The 24,957-nt window shown below is 50.1% G+C and overlaps 1 protein-coding gene across 1 annotated transcript in view; it reads right to left on the bottom strand.

Annotated features, from left to right (window-relative positions):
• LMNA (lamin A/C) overlaps positions 1–19,744 on the bottom strand; it is a 46,761-nt gene extending 27,017 nt beyond the window's left edge. The window contains exon 1 of the mRNA XM_070951255.1: positions 19,230–19,744. Within this exon, the coding sequence (XP_070807356.1) occupies positions 19,230–19,582 (353 nt within the window). The 5' untranslated portion in view covers positions 19,583–19,744. The remainder of the gene's footprint in view (positions 1–19,229) is intronic.
• Between the last annotated feature and the right edge of the window lie 5,213 nt (positions 19,745–24,957).

Raw genomic sequence — 24,957 nt, 5'->3', positions numbered from 1 at the left:
ATGGCACTTTGGGAAAGTGAAATAGGGCTGAGGATCGGGGACAATTTGACAGGCATGTGGGAACACACACATCCCTTGTGCACTGGTGGCTCCTAGGAAGAAAAACCTTTGTACCTGTGGGTGGTTGCAGATGCCCCACCCCGCTAGGAGGAGATCCTGAAGCTGCTCACCTGGCAGGCAACTCAAAACTGGCATTCCTCTGGGCTGAGGAAAAGCCTGGCATCCTCCCAGAGGCTCTGCTTGCACCCACCCACCCACCCCCAAGACAGTCCAGGGAGACGAACAACTTCTCCACCTAGGGCGCAAAAGGTAGTGGCATGACCAAGGAGAGAGAGGCAGACGCTGCTCCAGCTGATGGGAAGCGCTGCAGGGCTGAAGCAGCCAAGAGAAGGCAGAAAGCTCGGGTGGGGGAGTCTCTGCTGGAAGGCAGGTGGGGGCTGCAGTGGCAGACCCAGCCCTGCACAGACCTGGGGACTGGGGTTCAAATCTCAGTGCTCAGAAGCCACAACAAGCGGGGCACACAGTGGCTCCCTTTCCAAAGTGGGCGGGCAAAGCTTTCTTGTCTCCCCCCACCCACCCACCCAGCCCACTGGGGCATGGCCACTTCAGATGGCTGGAATGGGATCCAGCAGAGGGCTTCTTTTGGGTAAAATACTTAATTGTAATCGTTAATGCCCAGTCTTCTAAGGTTTTTAACCTTCACATTGTTTTGCTGATGACAATGTCATCCATTCAACTGATTCCATTCAACGGGCGATTCTCTGGGCCAGGACTCTCCCCCCTCTTCGAATCCTTCTCTGCTCTGGCTGGTGTCCAGCCACCATGTTCTTCAGCAGCCTGGTTTCCTTTCACTGCTAACTATAATAATGATTTTGTTTGTCCGGTGAATTCCCCTGCAGGACATGGCCAAAATAAGTGAGAAGCAGTTTTGTGATTTTCAAAATCACGTTGTTATCTACGGCTACGGTATTTATGACATTGCCACCCGGAGTTGCTTGATAGAGAGAAGGGCAGCATTTAAAGTTAATAAAAAAATAATTTCCCTATAATCTCGGACAGCAAGCAGCTCCCTCATTCCCAAAATGGGCCTTTTCACTCCTGTTCTCTTTGTGATTGAGAGTGCAGTGCAGACGGACAAAACGGGCCTTTTTACAACACGGCTTTAGTAAGTCACAACAATGTAGGAAAGTGGAGGAAGGCAAGCTGGTACTGTGACTAATTCATCAGCCACGAAAGTCATGTTCCTTTCCCCAATTCCACCTTCTCCAGGCACCGAGTTCATCTTCCTCCTAAACCTTTTGACCCTCCCTAAGGCACCAGCATCCTTTCCCCACTTTTCAAGGCTTGGGGTGGACTTACGAGGGTCTCTGCCGGTAAAAAGATCCACGCAGGAGACCCATGGCACAGTCTGCCTTGCCTACAACCATGGTCTCTGATGCAGGCAGGCTGGAGAACCTCCAGGCCCTCCACCTGGAAGTACCTGAGCCCCTGGTGTTGGGAAAGGCCCAGGCTCCGGGCCAGGTGTTCCTCGGGGCCAGGGCTCCTTCCGTTCAGCTGGGAGGAAGCAGCAGCTGCTGTCTACCACTTGGGAGCAGCTTTGCAACTGACTCCTTTCGCAGCTGAAGCCTGTTTGGCTCCAAGACAGAAGCGAGAACTGTTGTTTAAACAGATCACTCACAACTCACATGAACTTTCCTCACTGTATTTCAGCTCACTGACAAAAACCCAGGAGAATTTTTTTGACAGAAACAGCTGTTTTTTTGTGGCGGAGGAGGAGGAAGAAGAGGAAGAAAAAGAAGCAGAAGAAGAAGAAGAAAAAAAGAAATTCGCCAACGGGGTGGGAGCTGAAGTGGGGGGGGAGGAGGAGATAGGGAGGACCCATTGCCAAGACTGCCAGCTGTACAGAAATAAGAATGCAGAAAGGCCCAGAACATCTGATGGTAAGTTATCAAAAGGTGCAGCTGCATGTTTTAAAGACAACATGGAAAAATGGTTTCATAGAACCCGTTTCCAAAGCTGGCACCCTAAAAGTGTAACAATGCAGGCTTAAGGCATGAAAACAGAACCTTCCTACTCTAAAGCAGTCTACCTTTGAATTCCAAATCCCAAAGATACAGATCAGGGAAGGTGGGGGGGGAGGGGGGAGTCACCAAGGATCTGCTCCACCCAAGAGTTCAATCCAATCCAGGAAATCCTTTTTTTTTTAAGGGTAACATAAAAGCTACAGTGTCAGGATTCATTTTCCCTTTATCTGGGGAAATAGCAACATCACTAGGAAAAGATGCCAAATAATGTATCTTAGGGGGATATTGTAACTATTAGACCTGCAAAAAAATAAACAAAAATAAAAGGCAAGCATAAAAAGTGCCTTGATGCAAAAACCTGTGTCATAGGAATTTAGCTGATAAAATAGAGGAGGTTTTTTTATTTATGTTAAGAAAATTTATATGGCTGCCTGACTCACTCTTGGGCGACTCTGGGCATCTTACCTGAAGGTTCAGGGTAGCACGCTTGATTTGTCTCAAGCGGAGGGTTGAGGAGATTGGGCAGCTCTTTGGCTAGAATGAGAGGGGGGTTCCTGCTTGAACAGGGGTTGGACTAGAGGACCTCCAAGATCCCTTCCAACTCTGTTATACCGCTATACTCCTCTCCCTTTTCTGAAAACGTGATGAGCATCCTCCAGGCGCTTCCAGGCTTAAAGAAACAAAGAGAGGAAGGATTTGTCGGTTTGTCCGTTTTCTAAGTTGGAGGTAGAGAGTGTTCCCTCTGGACAGTTTTTGTCCAGTGACTCAGCCCCCAATCTTGGCAGGGAAGCTGGGCGTGGACTGACCTCGTGCCAGCTTCTAAAGCTCGGAGGCGGCCCAAAACCCGCCAGGCGATTCCAATGCCTTGTTCTCCAACAACAGCCCAGCTCTCTCCCAAGAGAGAAAGGTCACGTTCTCCTTGCCTTCCCCACTTCCCAGGGAGACCCCCACCCAGCTTTCTGTCCCTGCAGTGTGTGTGATGTAACACCGCTTCTCTGGGTGGGTGGAAAAGGGACCAGAGCATGGCAGGCATCGTGCCACCGTGCAAGAATTCAGGGCAGGGCTCCTGCCGAAGATGGTAAACAAAGCAGGGTTTTCTTCCCAGCCGTGGCTGACGTCAAGGGCTACCCTGTGCCGAAGGGGTGGGAGAAACAGATCCGGTTGGGTGGGTATGGGAGGCCGGCAGCTGCTGCTCTGCTTTGAGCCTGGCTCTTCATGAGACTTCGGTTGGCCCTCCAAGCCAGACAGGGTGCCTGTGAGGTCCTCCAGGGGCTCCTTTCTCTCTCCCCCCCCCCAATTTACATCATCCATTTCCGAGCCTGTTGCTTGCAAGGGCTTAAGAGCCAAGCCAGATCCAGCAAACAGCCAGCTGCTTCCTTGCCAGGCAAACCCATTAAAGGGGAATAAGTGAATTCATTGCCAACATTCAAAATTCACCTGTTACTGAAGAAAAACACGGACGCTTCATTTGTTTCAATCAGTAGCTGTTCACTTAGAACAGTGTTTCCCAAGCAACTTTAAGATGCATGGACTTCATGCCGGGTGGGGAATTCTGGGAGTTGCAGTGTCTTACAGTTGCAAGGGTTGGGTAACCCTGATTTTGAAGAACAGTCCATTTAAATATTTTGAGTTCCTAGTCGTGCACCTCAAGCAGAAAGATTAAATCTTCCAATTATTTGTTAAAAAACTGTATGCAGGGTAAACAGCCACACCCAAGCGCTCCATCTAATAAACTACCGTTTATTCAGCATTACAAACAAACATAATCTCTCAATTCTTTTCCCAACTTGAAAGAGCAACAGGTCAATTATTAGAAGGTGCAAAGTACTTGGGAAAACTCTCCCCAGGCCCTGGCACCAGCAAGCAGCTCCCTCCCTCCCTCCCTCCACGTGTCCAAGGCAGCTGCTATCTGCTGCCAAGCCCCCTCGGCGCCTTCAAAAGCTCCGCCTGGCTGTCTGCACATGCTGGGACTGGCGCAAGGTTGCCTGCACGGGATCAGCCAGGCAGCCGAGAGCAGCCCTGAAGCCACCACGGGGCTCTGAGATGGCGGTTTAACACTCAGAGGCCAACACGCCTCTTTTGCGTGCTTTGCACAGCCTCTGAAAAGGGCAAATGTATTTCACTTTCTACCATCTCACAAGGTTTTAAAAGAACCCGGCTACCTCTGCACAGACCAGAATGCAGATGTTCAAATTCTGGAAAGAGTGCAGAGAAGAGCAACAAAGTTAATTAAGAGTCTGGAGGCTAAACCATACTTGTAGGAAGTGGGTAAGTATAGTGAGAGAAGGATTAGGGGAGACAGGATAGCAGGATCCCAGTATTTGAGGGGCTGCCACAAAGAAGAGGAGGAGTCAATCTATCTTCCAAAGCACCAGAAACAACAGATGGAAACTAATCAAGGAGAGGAGCAATCGAAACTAAGGAGAAATTTCCTGGCGGTGAGGACAATTCACCAGTAGAACTAGTTAACTAGTGGAAGTTGTGGGTGCTTTTAAGAAGACGCAGGACTGCTACTTGTCTGGAATGGTAGAGGGCCTGCTGTTGAGCAAAGGATTGGACTAGATGACCTCCAAAATCTCTTCCCACTCTCTTAGTCTGTTAAATATCAAGGCAACCTAGAATCCTGTCAGTTATAGTGACTAGACCATTAGATAACATGGAAACAAACAAACAAAAAAACAACATTTTGTTAGCTCAGATTTACAAAGCCAGTCCTAGGGTGGCTTGGAGGATAAAAGAGTCTGATGGTCCAGGCAAACCTTGGGGAAGGATTTATCCAGCCACAATTACTTGGCCTAGGAGTAAATCAGCACAAGGAATAGCCAGAGGTTCAAGCCACAGGTAACGAACAGGTAAGGAACTGTGGGGTCCTTGGTGTTCTCTGAGTTTGGGGAATTCTGGGAGCTGAAATCCACCCATCTTCAAGCAGCCATGGTTGAGAAACAATGCTCTAGAAAAAAATTTTTGCTGCTGGCTTTGGATTATTTCCATGGAAAATAATTTGATCCAGTTTTAAATTCTTTTTAGCCACCTTAGCTATAAAACCCGTTTACTTTTTTTCTACTTAGTACAGAAGATGCACGCAACTGTACTTGGAAGGGTGGGAGAGCATGTAATTTACACGGGATGACTCCACCATCCCCCAGATTTCCATTTTAGTCCTTATTTTGTCTATTAAGCCTCTAATTTAGAAGAGTGTTTCATTAACTTCGCCACAGTCTGGTTGTTGATCAGATTAATGGCTCCACACCTCCCTGTGCAAAGCCTGCAAAATGGGAGGTTTCCTTCCCTAACATGTCCCATGTCCTCATTTTCAGGGGACAATCCGAGATGGATCCTGGAGACCCACAACAGCTGTCCCTGAACCTAGGGAGGGAAGGTCCCAGAAGAACAGGTGGCCCTCTTTCCCCCCCACCACCCCCGCCCCCATTTAGCACGAGGGCTGCAGGAACCACCCAGAGCGGCCCCGACTGAAGAACCAAGTGGGGGCAAAGTCAGACTTGGTTTCATGTTTCCTTCCATCTCAGCCTCCACCGAAGGACTGCAAAGCCCCAGTTGCTCCCCTCCAGACAATGCAACCCCCTGAATACGCCGAGGGGAGCAAGCGCTTGTGCTGACAGGTGGGCTGCTTCCCCAGGGCCTGCAGCTCCAGACTGACCTGGTTGCAGGGAAGAGATGACAACATCTTGAACCAGGATACTTATTTTTTTTAAAAAAAAAAAAAGAGTGGAAACAAGAAAGTAGGTTAGAGAAGTGCCTTTGGGATGGGGTGGTGCTCCTAATTTGAGATTCACATGTTTAAAATCTTCTTCTTCTTTGGCCCCACTACAGCTCCCACCCCATTGGCGGATTTCTCCTTCTCCTCCTCCTCCTCTGCTTCTTCTCATTTCATTCAGATTTTCTTCCATGGAGGAATAATAAAATAAAGCAAACCCAACGTCAAATGCCAGGTTTCTGAATAGGCCAGGGGTTATATCAGATAAGGGCCAACCTGCCAATCATAGGATGCTGGTAACGTTGCTTCCCCATCCCCAAAACCCAGGTCAGTCCATCCAGATGGAGAAAGGCCATTGGCTTCCACAGGCCAGAAACACTCAAAGGAGAAATATCCTTCTACCACTAATAAGCACCAGGACTATATGTTAAGTTGCAATTCAGAAGATTTATTGCTCAAGGATCTAATCTAGTAAGGGTCAGAGCTAAATTGGTACCAGATAAGAGTCAATGGAATTCCAGAGGGTTGAACTGAGACATTTGTGGGAATGTAAGGACTCTAGGTTGCTGACTCGCTTCACTCCGCCCCTGGTTCTGCCTGCTCTTCTCTCATGTATGGAGACATTTCATGCCTTCAGGGCTTCAATGAATTACTGTATCGAATGGAGGGCATTGGCATTACATCCCTCGGATGCAAACAGAAACCAACTTGCTCAAGAAGTGACAGTTACCCAACTTCCAGCATTGATGGCAAAGGTGGGCATCGGGGATCTCATATTGCCTCCGCAACGGAGCCTAAGTCCCTGGCATCGGCTCAGGCCACCCATTTCTTTGCCCCTGAGCTCCCATGCTATAAGCCGGAGTCTGCTGAATGACGCCCACCCTTCCTTCCAGGCAAGGAGGACAATTTGCTCTTTTGACTCATATCCTGTTGATCAGACACCAGCGATGGAGAAGTGACCCCCATCCCCCCAAAGGCCTTGGTCAATAGGCTCAGGTTGGCAGTCCGGCCTCCCCTCTGCATCCTGAATGGAGCCCAGGAGACAGGAGCTGGCAGGCAGGCAGGGAAGGGCTGGAGTGGCAGTTAGGAAGGCCGTCTGCTTGCACCAAGAAAGGCCAGCTGGACTCTTTGCCCTGACGGGTCAGTTGAGGAAGGGGAAGAAACTCAGAGCTTTTGTGGATGAAAACGTTGCCCCTCACAAAAGCCTCATAATAAAATCTAAGTCAGAAAAGACTCTGTCAGGTTCCCGGGGTGGGCGACACAGACTAACGTCAGCTCTCCTCCCACAGTATTGGGGCGTGTTTACAAGGCCTGCAAACTATTTAGCAAGAAAAACACACCGTTTGCCTGCTCCTTTTTATCCTTCTTGTGCTGATCAAATTCTCAGCTCGGTGCATTTTGCCTCCCAATGCTTGAAAAACCTGTTTCAGCCACAGATGGTCACCAAACATGAGGTGATCCAGGCCACAGGAACAAGTTGGATTTCTTTACCTGGCCCAGACTTTGGGGAGCTGCAGACACACTCGCTGGGTGCCACCAGCTGGGCGGGAGCACCCTGAAGCAGAAACTGAACCCAAGTCCCTCTGTCAGCACCCAGGAAGGGTGTGTGGGTGTACATCAGAATCCTCTTCCCCGGCCTCAGCCCAGCTTCCTTGTGAGGCCAGCGGGCAGCCTCTTCTCTCCAACGGCCTCCACTGGGTCCAAGCCACTGCAGGGCTTTCCAAGGGGGCCTCTGATCCCCAACCTCCTCTCTGCTCTCTCCTTCCCACTCCCTCCTTCGTGCCAAGTCTGTGGAGGATGCCTGACCCCCTCCCCGCCACACTGGGGAGGGGGCCAGTGGTGGGATTCAGCCAGTTTGGGCCGGTTCGAGTGAACCAGTAGTTCAATTGCTGGCTGGCCCCACCCCACCCCTTCCAGGAGTCCCCACACACCCCATTTTGGCTCCCAGGAGGCTGCAGGGAGGCCTCCTAGGCCCAAAACGGGGCATGGGGGGAATGGTGCCCTGGCCCCAGCAGCCCATTTTTACTCCCAGGGGGGTGCAGGAGGCAGAGTACTGCCTGTCATACCCCATGGCCATGCCCACAATGGCCACACCCATCCAGCTGGTCATTAGGGCAGAGGACCGGTTGTTTAATTATTTGAATCCCACCAGTGAGCATTCCTATTGCTTCAAAAGGGACCGTCCACCTCCACCTGGCACCCCAACCCCCACTCACCCTCCCCCAACAAAGAGTGTGTTGCTCCAACTGCTGTTTGAATGGTCAGGATAGAGCAGTTTGGGCCTTGGTCAACCTTTAAGCCACTTTAACTTCAACTCCCAAAATTTCCCACCCAGCAAAGCTGCCGGGCAGCAGACAGCACTGAAACACACACACAAGGGCTCAGTGTCTGTGCTTTCAGACAAGCTGACCCAAGTCCAGAGAAGGAAGCTTGTTTCCGTCAGGCACAAGCAGGTTTCTCCCCTGGTCCCCAAACAGCCCCTGGGATGAAGAGTCTCCAGGAGCAAAAGTGCCGGAAGACCTTCCTGTGGCCGACTGGTTCAGGCCAGGCGCATCCTGACAAAAAAGCCGCCGTGTTCACTACCCAGGTGGAGGGCTTAGCGTCTCATGCGAACAGACACTGACAAGCAACGTAACTTGCTTAGGAGTCGAACCATCCCTTCCTCTGCCTTCTTCCTCCATTTCCCATCTGGGGTCTTCCGGGTCTGCCCGTCAGCCCCACACCTACCCAAGACACCTAAGCGAAGGGCAGGCGGAGCCCACTTCTCTTCATGAAGGGGGGAGTTGGGAAGCGCCAAGGAGGAAGCGCCTGGTCGCACCAATCAGGTTAAGCCACATCATTCAGAAGTGATGAGCTCAGCTGGAGAAGGAGCAGGAGGGCAGGCTGCTCTCTTCCTTAATCCCAGGGTAACGGGAAGGGAAAGCAGCTTGCAAAACAGAGAGGTTCATTTCCAAGACAGGAAAGCAGGCCTCTCCCTCCTCCTGGGCTCAAGAGGGGGCTGAGGAGGATTTGCTTCCCAGCCAGCCCACTCACCCTCAGCACTATTAGCAGAAATATTATAGGTCTGGCACGGATGATGTTACATAGTTGGGTCACGAAACATCTGCAAGGAAACAACCAAACTCAGAGAGCACCAAGGATCCCACATTCCTCCTCCTCTCCACAAACCCTTCTCCCTTCCAGCACTGATGACGTTATTTAGTTTGGTCACGAAACATCTGCAAGAAAACCACCAAGCTCAGAGAGCATCAAGGATCCCACAGTTCAACTCTGAGCTACCAATATTATCCTTTATTGGTACCATTTATTTATTTATTATTATTATTATTATTATTTATTAATTCAATTTTTTTTTTAATTTGATTTATATGCCGCCCTTCTCCGAAGACTCAGGGCGGCTTACAATGCGTTAAGCAATAGCCTTCATACTTTTGTATATTTATACAAAGTCAGCTTATTGCCCCCACAAACTGGGTCCTCATTTCACCTACCTTAGAAAGGATGGAAGGCTGAGTCAAGCTTGAGCCTTGGAGAGATTCGAACCCTGCAGTAATTGCAGGCAGCTGGTCTTAATAAGCTTAATAACAGGGTGCCTTAAACTCCTGTACTACCAAGGCTCTTGGTATTATGCCGCCCCTCTCCGAAGACTCAGGGCGGCTCACAATGCATTTAAAATCATTATAAAAAACATTTAAAAATTAAAAACATTAAAAACCCTGGAGAAACACTGCCCAGGATTGGGGGCATGCCGGCTGCCCTTCTCACAGCTTCCAGAGGTCCAGGCCTGTTGCCCGAAATGAAGGGATCTCACCCCAGTGGAGCTCAGGAATGGCACTTTTGCTAAGCACTTCAGAGTGGACTCAGGTGAGAAGAAAGGAGCAAGACCCCCCACTCCATTTGCAACTCATCAAAGAGACCACCTCCCCAGCCAGCACCATGCAGACATCCTGGATGGCGGTGGCAGCTGCTCTGCCCTGAAAAAATAGCACAATTGCTACGGACAACTGTTGTTCCAGAGCCTCTTCTGAATGAAACCCCAGGCTCTCTGGTTTGTCTTGCTTATGCATTCCTTAAATTTAATGGCTCCTTTTAGTCTGTTTTTAATAGCGGCTCTAACGTGTTTTGTATGCCACCTGGGAAAACTTTATTCTAAGGAGCTTATACGGTTTGTGCCTGCACATGTACACACAGACACAAACAAATGAAGACATTTCCCAAGCCTGAAAAACTTCCTGGACAGCAATGTAGAAAAAAGGAAGATCAAGGAGGAAGACAAAAATGTAAGAGGGGGATTTTTTTAGAAGCGCTGAAGAACCACACAAAGCTGGATCTATGTTGTTGTTGTGTGATTGGGGAGATAATTGCCATGAAGGCTCTGGAACTAAGGAATTAAAGACATATGTGGGCTAAATTCAAGGCCATTCAAGGCCAAATCGCACAAAAACACATTGCCACCCTCGACAGAAGTTTCCACTCTAAAACAAGCATGCTGACAAGGCAGAGCACAGAACCCCCTCCTCCTGGCAAAGAATTAGTTGTTTCCCCTTGTGGTTTGGGATCCAAGGAGAAACGGCAGGAGGAGTCAATTAAAGGAAAGAAGAGCCCACCCAAAGCTAACCAGGAACCTCCTGAGCAGGGACTGAGGTACCCCTCTTTCCCTGGCACTGACCCACTCGCACAATTGTCCCAACTTCCTGCTGAATGCTTTGGGGGCAGGTTACATGTTACACTTAGGTTTCAGCACAGCAGATACTTGGAGAGAAGTTGCTCGTTTCATTTCAACACATTGTGAAGTCTGAAGTTGCCCAGACCATTGATTTGTTTCTGGGTCCAATTCAAAGATTGGTGAACACCTTCAAATTGTTTTCTTGCACACATTTCATTTGTGTGGGTTGGGATCCATGTTCCCTTTAGGGTAGTATTTCTTAATCTTGGCTACTTGAAGACGGGTGGACTTCAATTCCCAGAATTCCCCAGCCAGCATGAAGTCCATGCATCTTGAAGTTGTCAAGGTTGAAAAATACTATTATAGGGGTTTGTCCCCAGAGCTTGGACCCCTCTTTCCCTGAAGCAAAACCCCCCCTAGACTCCAGGAAAGCTCTTAAGACCTGGCATTTCCATAGGGTGCTTCTTCCTGTTTGTTTGTTTTTAAGGCCCTCTGTTATTTTGCGAATGTATGCATTTGTTTGATGGCAAGGACGTATACACTAAAGCGGTGGCTTTATCATCAAAGCTGCAGCTGCCGGAGAAGGTAGCCTGCCAGGACAGGGTCCCAGGTATTTGTGAGGGAGGCTGCCTCCGTCCCACCATAGCTGCATTTGCACCTGCCTGATCCAGGGGCAGGTTTCAAAACTCTTCGCTACCAGTTCGCTCGTGGGCATGTGCAGAAGTGACCGGGCAGGTGGGCAGAGCCTCCTGCCACCGCCGCTACCAGTTCGCCCAATCTGGGGCAAACCAGTAGCAACCCACCACTGGCCTGATCCCAGGTACGTCCTTAAAAGGTGAAGGGAAGAAGAGCAGAGGATTAGAAACCCATCACTTAGGAGTTCTTCTTAGAAGATAAAGCCCACATTGCATTATTGGTGCACATTTCACACATTTTAAAGCAAGGAGCAGCTGTGATTTGCACCTCAAAAAATCAGCTAAAGCTCATAAAATTTACACTGGAATTCTGCTGTTTAACAGGGAGGTGAGGCATCAGTCCCTAAGAAGCTTTTCCAAAAGGCAACTGAACTTTCTTGGGTTTTGTTTTTTTTTTCTTGAAAATATTTTGCTTCTCTTCAGTTCTGACTTCTTGGTTAAAAATGAAGCAGCTTCTTGGATGGGAAGTGAAACATTTTCAAGGAAAACCCCAAGAAAGTCCAGCTGCCTTTTGGAAAAGCACCTTTGGGACAGCCATGACCTGGAGGACTGAGAATCTCCATAGACCCTAGAAATGACAAATTGGGAGGGGACAGCAAATAAAAAGAAGTTTGGTTTCATTTTAAGAGATTGTGATAAATTGTTAATGTTGATTATATCTGCTTTTGGATGAAGGGAGAAGTTTCTCTTTTGTTCTTTTTTTAATGCACTTTAATTTATATTTTTGAGGGTGGATAAGCAGAGACATCACCCTGCCAACAAAAGTGCGTATAGTCAAGGCTATGGTTTTCCCAGTTGCAATGGATGGCTGTGAAAGTTGGACCATAAGAAAGGCTGAGTGCCAAAGAATGGAGGCCTTTGAACTCTGGTGCTGGAGAAGACTCCTGCGAGTCCCTTGGACTGCAAGGCGATCCAACCGGTCAGGCCTAGAGGAGATCAACCCTGACTGCCCTTTAGAAGGCCAGATCCTGAAGAGGAAACTCAAATACTTTGGCCACCTAATGAGAAGAAAGGACTCCCTGGAGAAAAACCTAATGCTGGGAAAGATTGAGGGCAAAAAAGCCTTGGTAGTACAGTGGTCTAAGGCACCCTGTTATTAAGCTGGTTATTAAGACCAGCTGCCTGCAATTACTGCAGGTTCGAATCTCGCCAAGGCTCAAGGTTGACTCAGCCTTCCATCCTTTCTAAGGTAGGTAAATTGAGGACCCAGTTGTGGGGGCAATAAGCTGACTTTGTATAAATATATAAAAGGATGAAGGCTATTGCTGAGCACATTGTAAGCCGCCCTGAGTCTCCGGAGAAGGGCGGCATATAAATCAAATTAAAAAAAAGAAGAAGGGACGGCAGAGAATGAGGTGGCTGGATGGAGTCACTGAAGCAGTAGGCATGAGCTTAGATGGACTCCAGAGGATAGTAGAGGACAGGAAGGCCTGGAGGAACCAAGGGGTTACGATGGGTCGGACACAACTTCGCAACTAACAACAACAACAAAACAGAGGAACCCTGACACCACCTAAACTCCTAGCCTGGCAGCAAAATGTTCAGAAATCAACCAGAAGCTTCATCCTCATTCTACATCCAAGCTACAGATATTCACCACTATTGCAAACTTATATTTTTTCTTTTAATGTATTTATTTATTTATATTTTATTTTATTTCCAATTTATATACCGCCCTTCTCCCTGAGGACTCAGGGCGGTGTACAGCCAGAATTAAGAACATGAAATACAAATATTAAAAAACAATTAAAATATATATAAAACTTTAAAAAAACATAATTAAAAGAATAAAAGCTCAATAGGTGTGAAGCAAACTTCTGTGACCACAGCATGATCTTCAAAACTTCCAGAGCAGGAGAGCTGCCTGTTACTGCAGCTGCTGTCTCCGTAGGGAGGTAGACAGGGATGGCACCAGGAGGTTCTACAGCCACCAGCATGCAAAGTTTTCCTTTCATGAAGTGTTGTGGGGGGCCAGCCAGGGGAGGGAACTACAGTGGGGAAAATCAGTTTTCAGATGAGTGGGACTGGAAACTGATTTTGCCCATGTTAAGCTCACCCTGGATCCTCCTGGGATGCCCGTCATGGAAATTTACAGGATCCTGCTTCGTGCCCAAGCAAATGACAACTTGGAAAGCGTGGATCCTTTGGGAAAGCACAGCTAAAAGTAGCAAATATATATAAAAAAAAATAGCAGGCAGCTCCGTCAGGCAGAGAGGGGACTTCCCCAGCATTTGGGGAGGCCTCCTTCCTGCCTCCTCCCTCCAAGTGGGCACCTTGCCCATCTCGGCTCTTCCCCTTCCCACTTGGCAGCTCCCCATGCTTGGAAAGAACCAGCGGCCCATGAATCATAGGAATAATTGCTCCTGCAGGAGTGGCCGCCATGAGTCAGAAACGGTCCTGCCTGGCGCTTCCTCTGCTGTTCAAATCCAAACTAATGGCTGGTTTCCATGGGGACAGCCAATCCGGACTATGCAGGGCAGGCGGCCGCTGCCAATTGGCCTGTTCAAGGGGAGGTGGGACCGAGGAAGGTCCTCTGTTTCAACATGGAGGAGGCCCAGAGCGCCTCTGCCAAGTTGGCAACCCAGAGCTCGCCTGGCATGTGGGCGAGCCTTGCTACTCACAGCCTGCCCCGCTCTCAAAGGCCAGCTCCTGCCTTGGCACGGTTGGCACAAAGGGAGGGCCAAGCAGCAACTTCAGGAATCTTTCTAGGGTTCCCCCAAGAGTAGAGAAGCGGGGAGCTGCCGCTGAGAGGGCACTTTCTAGAGGTTGAAGGCTGTTTGAACGCATGTGGAAAATTAAGGACCTTTGAACATTTGAATCATCCCAAAACACAACACCCAGGTCACGTTTGACTCCTAGTCGTGGAATGGGATCCCTTCCTGCCCTGCTAATGGCTTTGGGAAGCATCTTCTTAGTGACCCCCAGAAACAGGGCCCTGGGCTGGGAGCAATTCTGGAAAGGACTCAAGAATGAAGCGGACGGTTATAGCCATTGATGCAAGCTCAGACTCTCTTCTGAGCAGCAATACGTAAGCTTAGAAAGACTATTTTTGGGGCCTAAGCAAAGCAAGTTCTCTCCTCACCGAGGAATGCAGAGTCCCCCGACTTGGAAGAGCGTTGATAGAACATGGAATCATAGGGCTGGAAGGCACCTCAGAGATCTTCTAGTCCAATCGTTGCTCTGCTCAATGTTTCTGGCTTCTCACCACCCAAACCAATACCTCTCCATCAAGCTCCACTTTTGTCCTACACGGCTCCTGTCAGGCACTGCCCAGCCCTCTTTTCTTCCGTCTGCATGAATGCTGGGCCTGTGACCCAGCAGAGGCAATCCAGGATGCCAGCCACAAATGGCTTAGGAAGATAAAAGGGGAGCAACCCTCTCCGGCAGCTCCTCCCCAAAGCCTCGGCCTGCAGCTGTCACTTCTAAAAGTGGCCAAGGAAGAAACTCACTCAGAAAACATGGAGAGCGAGGTGGCAGCCACTCAGTCAGGACAGAGCAGTTTTTAACGGTTGCAGGGGATGGATTTAAGAAAGAGCAAATGGCAGGAAGCGGGAAGAAAACTATCAGAGACAGAGAGAGGCACCAAGCTGAAAAGACACTTGCAAGAAGCTAGCTTTTCCTCCCACTGACTTGGAATAACAGATCAAGAATTTGGGATTTAAATTTCTCCCAGCAAAGTTGTATTTATACCGGTCTTGTTAAATCTTGAAGTTGTGTGGACTTCAATTCCCAGAATTCCTGTCAGCAAAGCTGGCTAGGGATTCTGGGAGCTTAAGTTGACGCATCTTACAGTGGTCAAGGTCCAAAACTATCAAGAGCCTTGATAGTACAGTGGTTTAATGCACCCTGTTATTAACACAGCTGCCTGCAATTTCTGCTGGTTCGAATCTCTCCAAGGCTCAAGCTTGACTCAGCCTTCCATCCTTTCTAAGGTAGGTGAAATGAGGACCCAGTTTGTGGGGGCAATAAGCTGACTTTGTATAAAATATAGAAAAGAATGAAGGCTATTGCTTAACGCATTGTAAGCCGCCCTGAGTCTCTGGAGAAGGGCAGCATATAAATCAAATTAAAGAAAAAAAAAAAAAGACTGATTTATACCCTAACTTGATTAATTATTCCAGATTATGGAATATGCCCCTAATGCCTATGGATCACAAAAACAAACACTAAGGACTAGAAACATGGCACATGCTCCAGCCTCAGCCAAACCTGCTGGCTTCTGAGGAGCGCATCAGAGCAGCCGTCTTCTTTTTCTGGACTTCAGTATTTGATGACCTCCAAAGAAGGGAGCAGGTGTCACAAAAGAAGGAAGCTGCCACTGGGCCAGATTATCACTCTGTAGGTCTCTGGACCCAGTCCGGGGAACCGAGATAAAAGTCACTAGGCAGCAAGATGAATGATCCCCAAGAAATGCCGCTGGGAAGCCAGCAAGGATCCCTGAAGTCTTATCCAGGCCAAGACTCTCATTGAGAGACTCTGACACAGCTCTGGGCCAAACATTTGGCACCTCCAACAGCTCCACAGAATACAGAATACCAGAGTTGGAAGGGAACTTGGAGGTCTTCTAGTCCAGCCCTTCTGCTCAAGCAGGAGACTCTATACCAGGGCTGGCAAAGGCCAGAGGCATCACGAGCTGCCCACGCCCGGTTTAGCAAAGGGGGGGGGGTTCATGATATGTCACGTGACCTGGACAATGTGAGTTTGACACCCCTGCCCTATCCCATCCCAGACAAGTGGCTGCCTCCCCCCCCTCTCCTTGAAAGCCTCCAGCGATGGAGCAGCCACAACTTCTGGAGGGAAACTCTTCCACTGGTGAATTGTTTCTCACGGTCAGGAAATTTCTCCTCACTTCTAGGTTGGCTCTTTGAAGACCACGATGACCAAAAAGGAAAAAGGGTCACAAGAGTCCTTCAGATTCACCAATCGGCCCCAAAGCTTAGGAGAAGCTGAATTTCTACCCATATAAACAGCCCAAATGAAGACATGGAATCCCTTCTCTCCCCCTCCAGGCGTGTCTGAAGTCAAGGAGTTACTACTGCGCTTACTGACTCATGGGCAAATCTTTCGCAGGAGGAAAGCTGTGCAATGACCAAAAATCAGGCAACTTAACTCTAACCCCGGCTGCATCTCTCCAAACGAGCCAATTTGATTAAGAGGCAAGAAGCTTTTTTTGCATTGGTTGGAGCGAGCTTCAGCTTACCAAACTTCATGTCTTTTAATGAAATGTGTTAGTCTGTTGAACTCACAAAACACTTGCGCTTTTAGTTCTGCGCTGAGGATTTCCTGAAAGCAGCCCAGCAATATTTATTTATTGTTCTGGGAAATCCATTCCTCAAAGTTTCTCTCTCTAGGTAAAGACACAAATGTAACTCACCCAACAAGAAGAAACAGTAGCTAATCTACTGAGGGTGCACGGATGGGCAGAGGGGAGGGGGAGACACAACACAAACAGGCTCTCTGGAAAGTCACAACCTGGGTCTGCCCTGCAAAGCTCAGGTCCTTCTGGCACACGCACAAGCCAGGATGGCTGAGGAAAGACCCCTCCCCCACCTGGATGTGACCTTTCCCCTAAATGTATTTGCCACTGCTCATTCAGGAGGCAACTCAGGAGTCCTCGACTTCCCACCATACTTGGGATCGGTCAAAAGTCATTGCTGTTGAGGCACCGCGTGACCGGACCTGGGGGGGTTTTACCCATTTTTATAGCAGTCGTTAAGCAAATCACAAGGCCATTAAGTGAACCATGCAGCCATGAAGCAAATTAAGGGCTACAATTCCAAAACCACTTTCCCAAGCAGAATCCATGGTCATGTGACCATGATTGTAAATGCAACAGGTCCTCAAAGCACCCAAAATGTGGTCCTGTGACCACAGGGGAGGGGCAAATCAACGTTTTACAACAGCTGGAATTGTTTTACACGCCATCAAGTACCTTTCTGAGGCATTATAACTTTGGGACTCCTGCCTGAGCAGGGGGTTGGACTAGAAGACCTCCGAGGTCCCTTCCAACTCCGTTATTCTGATTCTAACCCATCAGTTGTAAATTGAGGATTACTTGTATGCATAAAAATCAGTCATTTCCCCCAATGGAAAATTACAAGAGCACATGAGGCATTCATCCATTTTAGCAGACAGCAAGGAAATTTAACTGAGTCTTGAACTCTAGCCATCCAGGTGAGAGCTGTAGTCCAGAGTCAAAGCAAAGTCAGCCTTGGCAGAAGCATACCAAAGCCCATGCATCATCGCCCAGCCAGGAGGGAACAGGGTACTGGCACACCTATAACATTGCAGAATGATTAATTACAGGTGCCAAATGAACATAGCCACACCCAGCACCACAAACACCAGAGAGATCCAGGCAACACCAGGAGTAGCAGAAGGAGAGTTGCCTCCTGGGGTGGATTTATTTGCACACTTCCCATTAGTCCACTTATCACTAACAACGTCCTTGTAGGACCTTCACACTCATTTCTCAGGAACCTTTGCAAGAAATGTGAAAATGATCAATGCAGAAGCCAGGAAGGTTCAGTTGAACACACAGCATGCACAGGAGTAATCTGCACATCAACCATCACAGCTCGGTTGTGAGTAAGCAGACCAAACTAGAGCTGCCAAACCTGCTAAGAATCAGATTGGCAAGTGGGAAGCCCAAATCATGAGGTTATTTAAGGTCAGGAATGTTAGAATCTATACTGGAATCTAATTTTATCTCTTATGCACATGTCGTCAACTGGATGTTCCACGTTTTGGGGGTTCTGTGTTCTACACAGCAATTTGGGGTTATTTAGCTGCATTCTCCTGACCCACATTGGTGCAGCTCAGGAGTGGGCAGCTCTGGCCCCTTTACAACCTGTGGACTTCAGCTCCCAGAATTCCTGAGCCAGCTATGGGATTCTGGGAGTTGAAGTCCCCAGGTCGTAAAGAGGCCATAATTGCTCACCCCCTGTAGCTCCACCACTGAAAAGCATCAGACCCCATCAGAAAGAACTCTGCAAGCAACCCACGGAGGCCCCTCTCCTCTAAACAAGATCAGGCGTGTTGCTGATCGGGCAGTCCACCTAGGACACTCGTCCTCCGAAGCCCCTTTTCCGGGAGGCCCTTGGCGGTTCTGATGCAGCCTTGAAGAGAGCAGCCCCTGCCCATGGTGCCTCATGAAGAGGGTGCAAAGTAAGAGCTCTACCCCGCCCAATCTTGGCACTGAGGGGCACACTTGGCACACTGAACATGAGACCCCCCCCCAACTCCCTCCTCTCACTATGCCAGGAAGACCACAACCAAATCTGGGATGGCCCACAAGAAGGCAGCTGGAGTGGAGCCATTATAGTCTGAGGGTGTTGTGTTCTCCAACAGTTAAAATCCTAACCCCCCCCCAAAATAAAACAAACACAAAACAAACATTACAGATTGCATTTAAAAAAACTAACACACACATTAACCCACCTAGCTAAGTACTGAGTAATACATTATAATATTATTTTCCCATCCCCTGCAAAAAACAGCCCCCCCCCAAAGTTTTAAACTACTAAATCGTCTACCACACACACACACATTCCTACAATTTTTCCGCTGCTGTCACCAACTACAGTCGCGCCTTTTGGACTTTTCCGAGCCAAGGAATCCGTTAGTCAGAAGCGCGCTCAAGAGAGGCCCAGGCGGCCTTCCGGGGCCCCTTTTCTCGCCTTCGCTCTCCCACCCACCGAGGGACCCAAAGCCCGCTTTAAGGCTCGCCCTCCGTCCCGGGAGGCCCCGCCTTGGCCGGAGGGGGATGCCACCCCCGCGCGGCCGCCCCCAAATGCGGCGACCCGCAGCCCCATCCTGGGCGCGGTGCAATTGGCCCCCAGGGCCCGGTGGGCAGGCTTTGGGGTCGGACGGCCTAGGAGTGACACACGTTCAGCGCCACGCCCGACCGGAGAGGGGAGCCCACGCGGGACCGGCCGGCCAGGGAGCGAGGGGGGGCTGTCCGGGGCAGCCTCCGCGAAGGAGGATCGCGCCCAAAGGCTCCCCGCCAAAGGCCGCCGCCTCAAGGGCCTCCGGGCCGAGGAGCGCCGGGCGCTGCGGCTGCCATTTTACGGCCGCTTGGCCGGCCGGCCGGCCCTGCGCCACGGAAGCGGGCGGGGCGGGGGTCTCACCTGGCCTTGAGCTCCTTGAACTCCTCGCGGACCTTGGTGAGCTCCAGCTGGAGCCGCGCGCGCTCCTTGGCCACCGAGTCGAGCGTCTTGCGCGCGTCGCCCAGCTCGGCCTCGTAGGCCGCCTTGATGCCGACCACCTCGCGGCTGACCTCCTCCTCCGACTCGGTGATGCGCAGCCGCAGCCCCGCGTTCTCCGACTCCAGCGAGCGCACCTTGTCGATGTAGACGGCCAGCCGGTCGTTCAGCTCCTGCAGGTCCTCCTTCTCCTGCAGGCGGGTGATGCGCGCGGGCGAGAGCGGCGTCGAGGTGGCCCCGCTGCGGGGGCCGCGCTTCTGCCCGGCGGGGGTCTCCATGGCGGCGGCTCTCCGGCTGACGGCGGCGCGTCTGAGTCACTCCCGGCCTGGCCGCCGCCTCAAATACCCCCGAGAGGAGCGCGGGGCGGGCTGGGCGGCGCCGGCTCCGCCCCTCCCGAGGACGCTGCCCAACCGGGCGCCGCCGAGCCCCCGAAGCTCCGGCCCGCCGACGGGAGAGCAGCGGGGCGGCCCGGGAGAGGCGGAGGGAGGGGAATGCTGGGAGTTTTCGTGGTCGGCTCTGAGAGGCTGAGTTGGGCGGGCTCCTTTCCCAGAGGACGAGTCCCCCCGCCCCCCCCGGCTCTTTCGGGACGAGGCAGCCCAGCCCGCCGCCCTTTCGCTTTCCCAAGCCCGGCCTTCCCGTGCGGCATAAGCCATGGTTTATGGTTCAAGCACCGTTGGCTTCTCCGGGGGGCTCTGCGGGCGGGGCGGGAGGATCGGCCGGTGGCCGGGAAGACGCGCTTCAAGCGCTACCTGGCTTTTTTAAGGCTATCGCAGCCGAGCTTCAGTTGCAACTGCCTGGCTGCCATTTTGACTTTTTTGCCCGTACCCGGGAGAAGCCCCCTTCCTGTGCCATCAAGGGGCTTTGTTGCCCTGAATTCTCTTCTGCAAGACAGAGACCCCCCTCTTGGATGGGATCCTGGGGGGGGGGTGAGTAGAGGGTCTTCTTGGGCACTCGGGGACCCTGAAGGCTCAGCTGGGTTGCTATTTTACCTATTAGACCCCCCCCCCTTTGAAGGGGGAAACGGGAACTGGGGCCACCCAGTCTTTGCCCAGCCTCCCTTTTCTCCTGCCTGGGGAGCTAATGAGTGACAGCCCTTCAGAGTGATGCCTGCCAGTCACAGTTGAGCTTCCCTCCTTTGCTACCAGGAGTGCATCAAGGGGTCCTGAGGGCTGACAGGCAGGCCATCTGGGGGGTCACACACTCACTGCATATTTGGGGTTTTGCGGAATGCAGGCCCTGCTGGACATCAGCCATCAAAAGGCTCATTTGGGGCATTTGGTCACGAATAGCCTGAACTTGGGATCTTGCAACATTCTGGAATTACAAGGCTGCCATTTGCATCCTTCCCAGCCAGCTTCTGACAGTCAATGAGGGAATCCAGGTTCACTTAATGACTGTTTGATTTAAGGACCACGGTGATTTGCTTAACGAGTGTGGCAAAAATGTCATAAAATTAGACATAACTCATTTAAGGACCACCCTGCTTAACAGAAGTACCAGTCCCAACTGTTGTCATAACTCAAGGACAAACTACTCATAAATATATATGTTTATAAATGTTCAATAAATAAATATCAATTTCAAAAGTATCAATCTTCCTAACTTAAAGCCCCACCACACTGTCCAAATTAACATCTTTCCCACCCTTTCAACCAAAATTGCACCCAAGGAGTCTACAGGCACATTTCACAAGCCCATTCCCCCGTCCCTTTTGATGGAGCTACCCCCAGGAACAGCAGGAGCTCCCTCCATTCCTTCCTCCCTTCCTTCCTTCCTCCCTCCCTCCCTCCCTCCCTCCCTCCCTCCCTTCCTCCCTCCCTCCCTCCCTCCCTTCCTTCCTTCCTTCCAACCATCAGCCTTTGCCTCACTTCGGTTTCAGCCCACATCATTTCATCGGGTTCATTTTCTTTAGCCCTGTTCGCTTTGCTGAACGTGTCTTGTTCCATGACTTGCCACAAATTTTGGTGGAAAATCACCCTGGATTTTCTTTGTTTCTTTGCATTTTTCCAATGTCCTGCATTCTTTGCAGCTCTTTTCCTCTTTCTGTAAGATCTATATCATTCATTTCCCTTCTTTGCCTTGTTCATTCCATTCTATGTCCTTTTTTCTCATCTATGGGGTCTTTCCCTTCACCCCCCTCCCACACTTTGTTTTTCATCCATTCTGCATCCTTGTTCTTTTCATTCTGTCCCAAGCAGCTTCCCTGCCCCCCCCTTTTCTTCCCAACGGCCCACTGTCAGGTCCCAGATATTTCCACAGGGAGGGACGCTTGGAGAGGCAAGACCTTACACCCACTTTCCACACAAACTCTGTTGGGAGACTAGACGCTTTAGAGAAGTGGCTGGGAAGCAAATTGCAGTAACAACTAAAATAATTTATATTATAATACATTTTAATTTCAAACTCCTACTTTTTCTCCCTGCAATATTCAAATTTCATTCCTTTCCTTCCATATCTAGTTTTTCCCACGATTCCTTTGTGACTCTATCACAAAATAGCTTTCCCAGTTTCAAATCTCCTCCCGCCCTTCTCTAATTCTTTCTATTACTAGAACCAAGCAGGCCGATCCTGCACTTGAGTCCCACTCACTCCTTGCCATAAGAACAAGGTGTAGTGGCGATGGCATCAGGTGAGAAACCAAGGGGCAGTGTTCTAGTTCTGCCTTGGCCGTAAAAGCCGGCTTTTACACATTGGGCTGATCACCAGGAGATGGTGAGTTCTAATCCCACTTCTGGTATGAAAGCCAGCTGGGGCCCTCTGTCTCGGGCCGGTCCACCTCACAGGATGGTTTTTCTGAGGAAAATAGGAAGGAGTATTTATGTATGCTTGCTGCCTTGAGTTACTTATAAAATAATAAATGTAGGATAAAAATAAATGAACCGAATTGTTAAAGCTCCTGTTTGAAAAGGGCAGAGCTGCTTCAGATTCCATCTAGCAGGCAGCGTCTCATTCTTAGCTCTCCAAATGTCAGTGTTACTTTTTCCTTCCTCTATTGTAATCCTCATCCACTTATTCTCGATCCATTTCTCCCAGATTAGATTCATTCAGAGGGGTGGACAATTTCCCCCAAACTTATCTCTGGTTCTTCCGTCACCACTGTTCATTGGAGGCCTTTACAACACACAACCAGGACCCATTGATGCCCACCTCCACACAGAATGACAGGGTACAAAGGGGCTTATGAGGTCTTCTAGCCCAACCCCCTTCTCAAGCAGGGGAGAGAAAAGAAGAGAGGTGACTCCAGAGTGAATTGTGGCTACTTTGAAGGTTCTCCATGCCCACCTTGTGCCCAGCCGCTCTGCCTGTTGGCACTCCCGGGGCACCTGTTTAATGAGCCTCCCCGGAGATGCAGCTCCTTTTGCAGCTCAAAGCGCATCCTTTGCGCTTTGGGCTGAGGTGGGTGGGGATTCGTGTCTTTCCAGCACTTTGCCTCATCCTAGTCAGAGACGTGGCGGCTGCTGAGAATGTCTGAGGGTCTCTAAGGAGACGTGTCTCTCCCTGAGGGGACAAGCCAACCCCACTCATGCCAACAGAAGAGGAGGCCTGCTGAGGATCCCGTCTGCTAAGGAAGTGGAGCAGAGGAGATCAAGGAGAGGCTTTCTGCTGTGGAACACTCTGCCACTGAAGGGGAGAACTGCCCCCTCCCCTTTGGCCTTCTGGTTTTGCTGGCTTGACCTGGGCCCCGAGCGGGGTGCTCACCCCAGGAGGGGGCTGGTGGGGTAAGAAGACCTGATCCCCATCCCGTCTGTCCCTTGGCTCTTATAGGTCTGGTTTTAGGGCAGCTTTTAATGTTTTAATCTGTATAGCTTTAATGGTTTAATTTTTTAATTATTTTTTACTTGTTTACTAGACCTGTAAGCTGCCCAGAGTCACCTTGTAGGAGAGAGGGGTAGCATAGAAATGTAATCAATCAATAAATACCTTGCAGTGTAGTGATATGGGCTGGTTATGCTGGTCTATGACCATAATAAATATTTGATTGGTTTGATTTGATGTAAACTGGTGGTGGGATTGTGCTCAAGGTTGTAAGGCCCTTGAGAGTTTGGGCTGCAACAGGCAATCATGGAACACCCCAGAGGTGGGTTTCAGCAGGTTCTGACCAGTTCTGGAGAACCGGTAGCGGAAATTTTGAGTAGTTCGCAGAACCGGTAAATACCACCTCTGACTGGCCCCACCCCCTTCTAGTCTCTGTCTCCTGAGTCCCAGCTGATCGGGAGGAAATGGGGATTTTGCAGTAACCTTCCCCTGGAGTGGGGTGGGAATGGAGATTTTACAGTATCCTTCCCCTGCCACACCCTCCAAGCCATACCCACAGACTGGCAGTAAAAAATTTTGAAACCCACCATTGGAACAACCCCCCCCCCCCCCGAGACAAATTTAGCAGTGCAAATCACAGGTGTTGGGGGGCGGGGGGGGGGACTGCAGTATGTAATCCTTGTGCAGTATAATCCTGGAAACAGGTGGTTTGATACTGGCACAAAGTGTGAGGACTGAGAGACTTCAGGATGCAAAGCCCTGCAGAGCAAGCAGGTGAAGAGGCTGCCTCTTTAAACAATGAACATTTAAAACTAATATCCTATGTGTTTTACACAGGCATGCACAGATATCCCATTAAAATACCGAACTGATTCATGCTATAAGCCACCCAGAAGAACAGACTTGGAAGGGACTTTGGAGATCTAGTCCAACCCTCTGCTCAAGCAGGAGACCCTAACATTACAGACAATGGCTGTCTGCTTTCTTCTTAAAAGCCTCCAGTGTTGGAGCACTCACAACTTCTGGTGGCAAGCTGTTCCACTGGCTAATTTTTCTCACTGTCAGGAAATTCCTCCTTAGTTCTAGGTTGGTTTTCTCCTTGAGTAGTTTCCATCCATTTCATTGCTTTGTTTTGAAACGAGATGAGTTGCAAATAAATGTAATAAATGCACACATGAGTAATAAATAAACCACTTTTGGCAAGATTAAAAGAGTTGCAGGCAGAGCTGCCAGTCGGCTTGGATTCCTTCTGTCCTCTCTCTTTTTACTTGCCAGAAACTTTTTTCCAAAATCCTGTGGGAGGGGATGCAATGGGGCCCCTCCTCCCTGGCTGTGTCTCCTGCTCCTCCTCTGGCTGGGATAGGCCAGCCTGGTTCTCCAGGAGACCAAACATCCTGACAACTTTATGGAGAAAAAAGCCAGGAGTAGTTTCCCAGCACCAGAGGAGTGACTCACACGGTGGCCCTGGCAACACATACGCACATGCAAACACAGACAGACACACATGCGCACACCCAGAGCCTTCGACCAGCAGCATGCCTCTCCCAGACTCCGCCAGGGTGAGTCACCCTGATGGTTACAAGCTCTCTCCCCTCAGCTGCAGCCCCCTTCAACGTGCCCCCTGCACAAAACCCCTCCCGCTCCACAGAGCCATGCAGCAGCAGCCGTGGCACTGCTTCACGCCAGCGTAGCTGCTGGGCTGCAGCTTCCTTTGGGCCGCAATTCACAGCGGAGAAGCAGCTCCTTTGCGGGCTCTCCTGAAAGGAAGTCTCACCCTCCAGGTAGTCCTGGACTTACGACCACAGTTGGCTCCAGAATGTCTGTTGCTAATCCAGGCTGTTGTTTAGTGAGTTTTGTGTCCTCTTGCCATGGTTGTTAAGTGAATCAATACATTGTT

This window comes from Pituophis catenifer, unplaced genomic scaffold, assembly GCF_029215685.1.
Source record: "Pituophis catenifer annectens isolate HBS135680 unplaced genomic scaffold, rPitCat1.0.hap2 SCAF_10, whole genome shotgun sequence".
Lineage (NCBI taxonomy): Eukaryota > Metazoa > Chordata > Lepidosauria > Squamata > Colubridae > Pituophis > Pituophis catenifer.
Note: the sequence above shows the minus strand (reverse complement) of the source record. Positions and strands in the feature narration are given on the sequence as shown.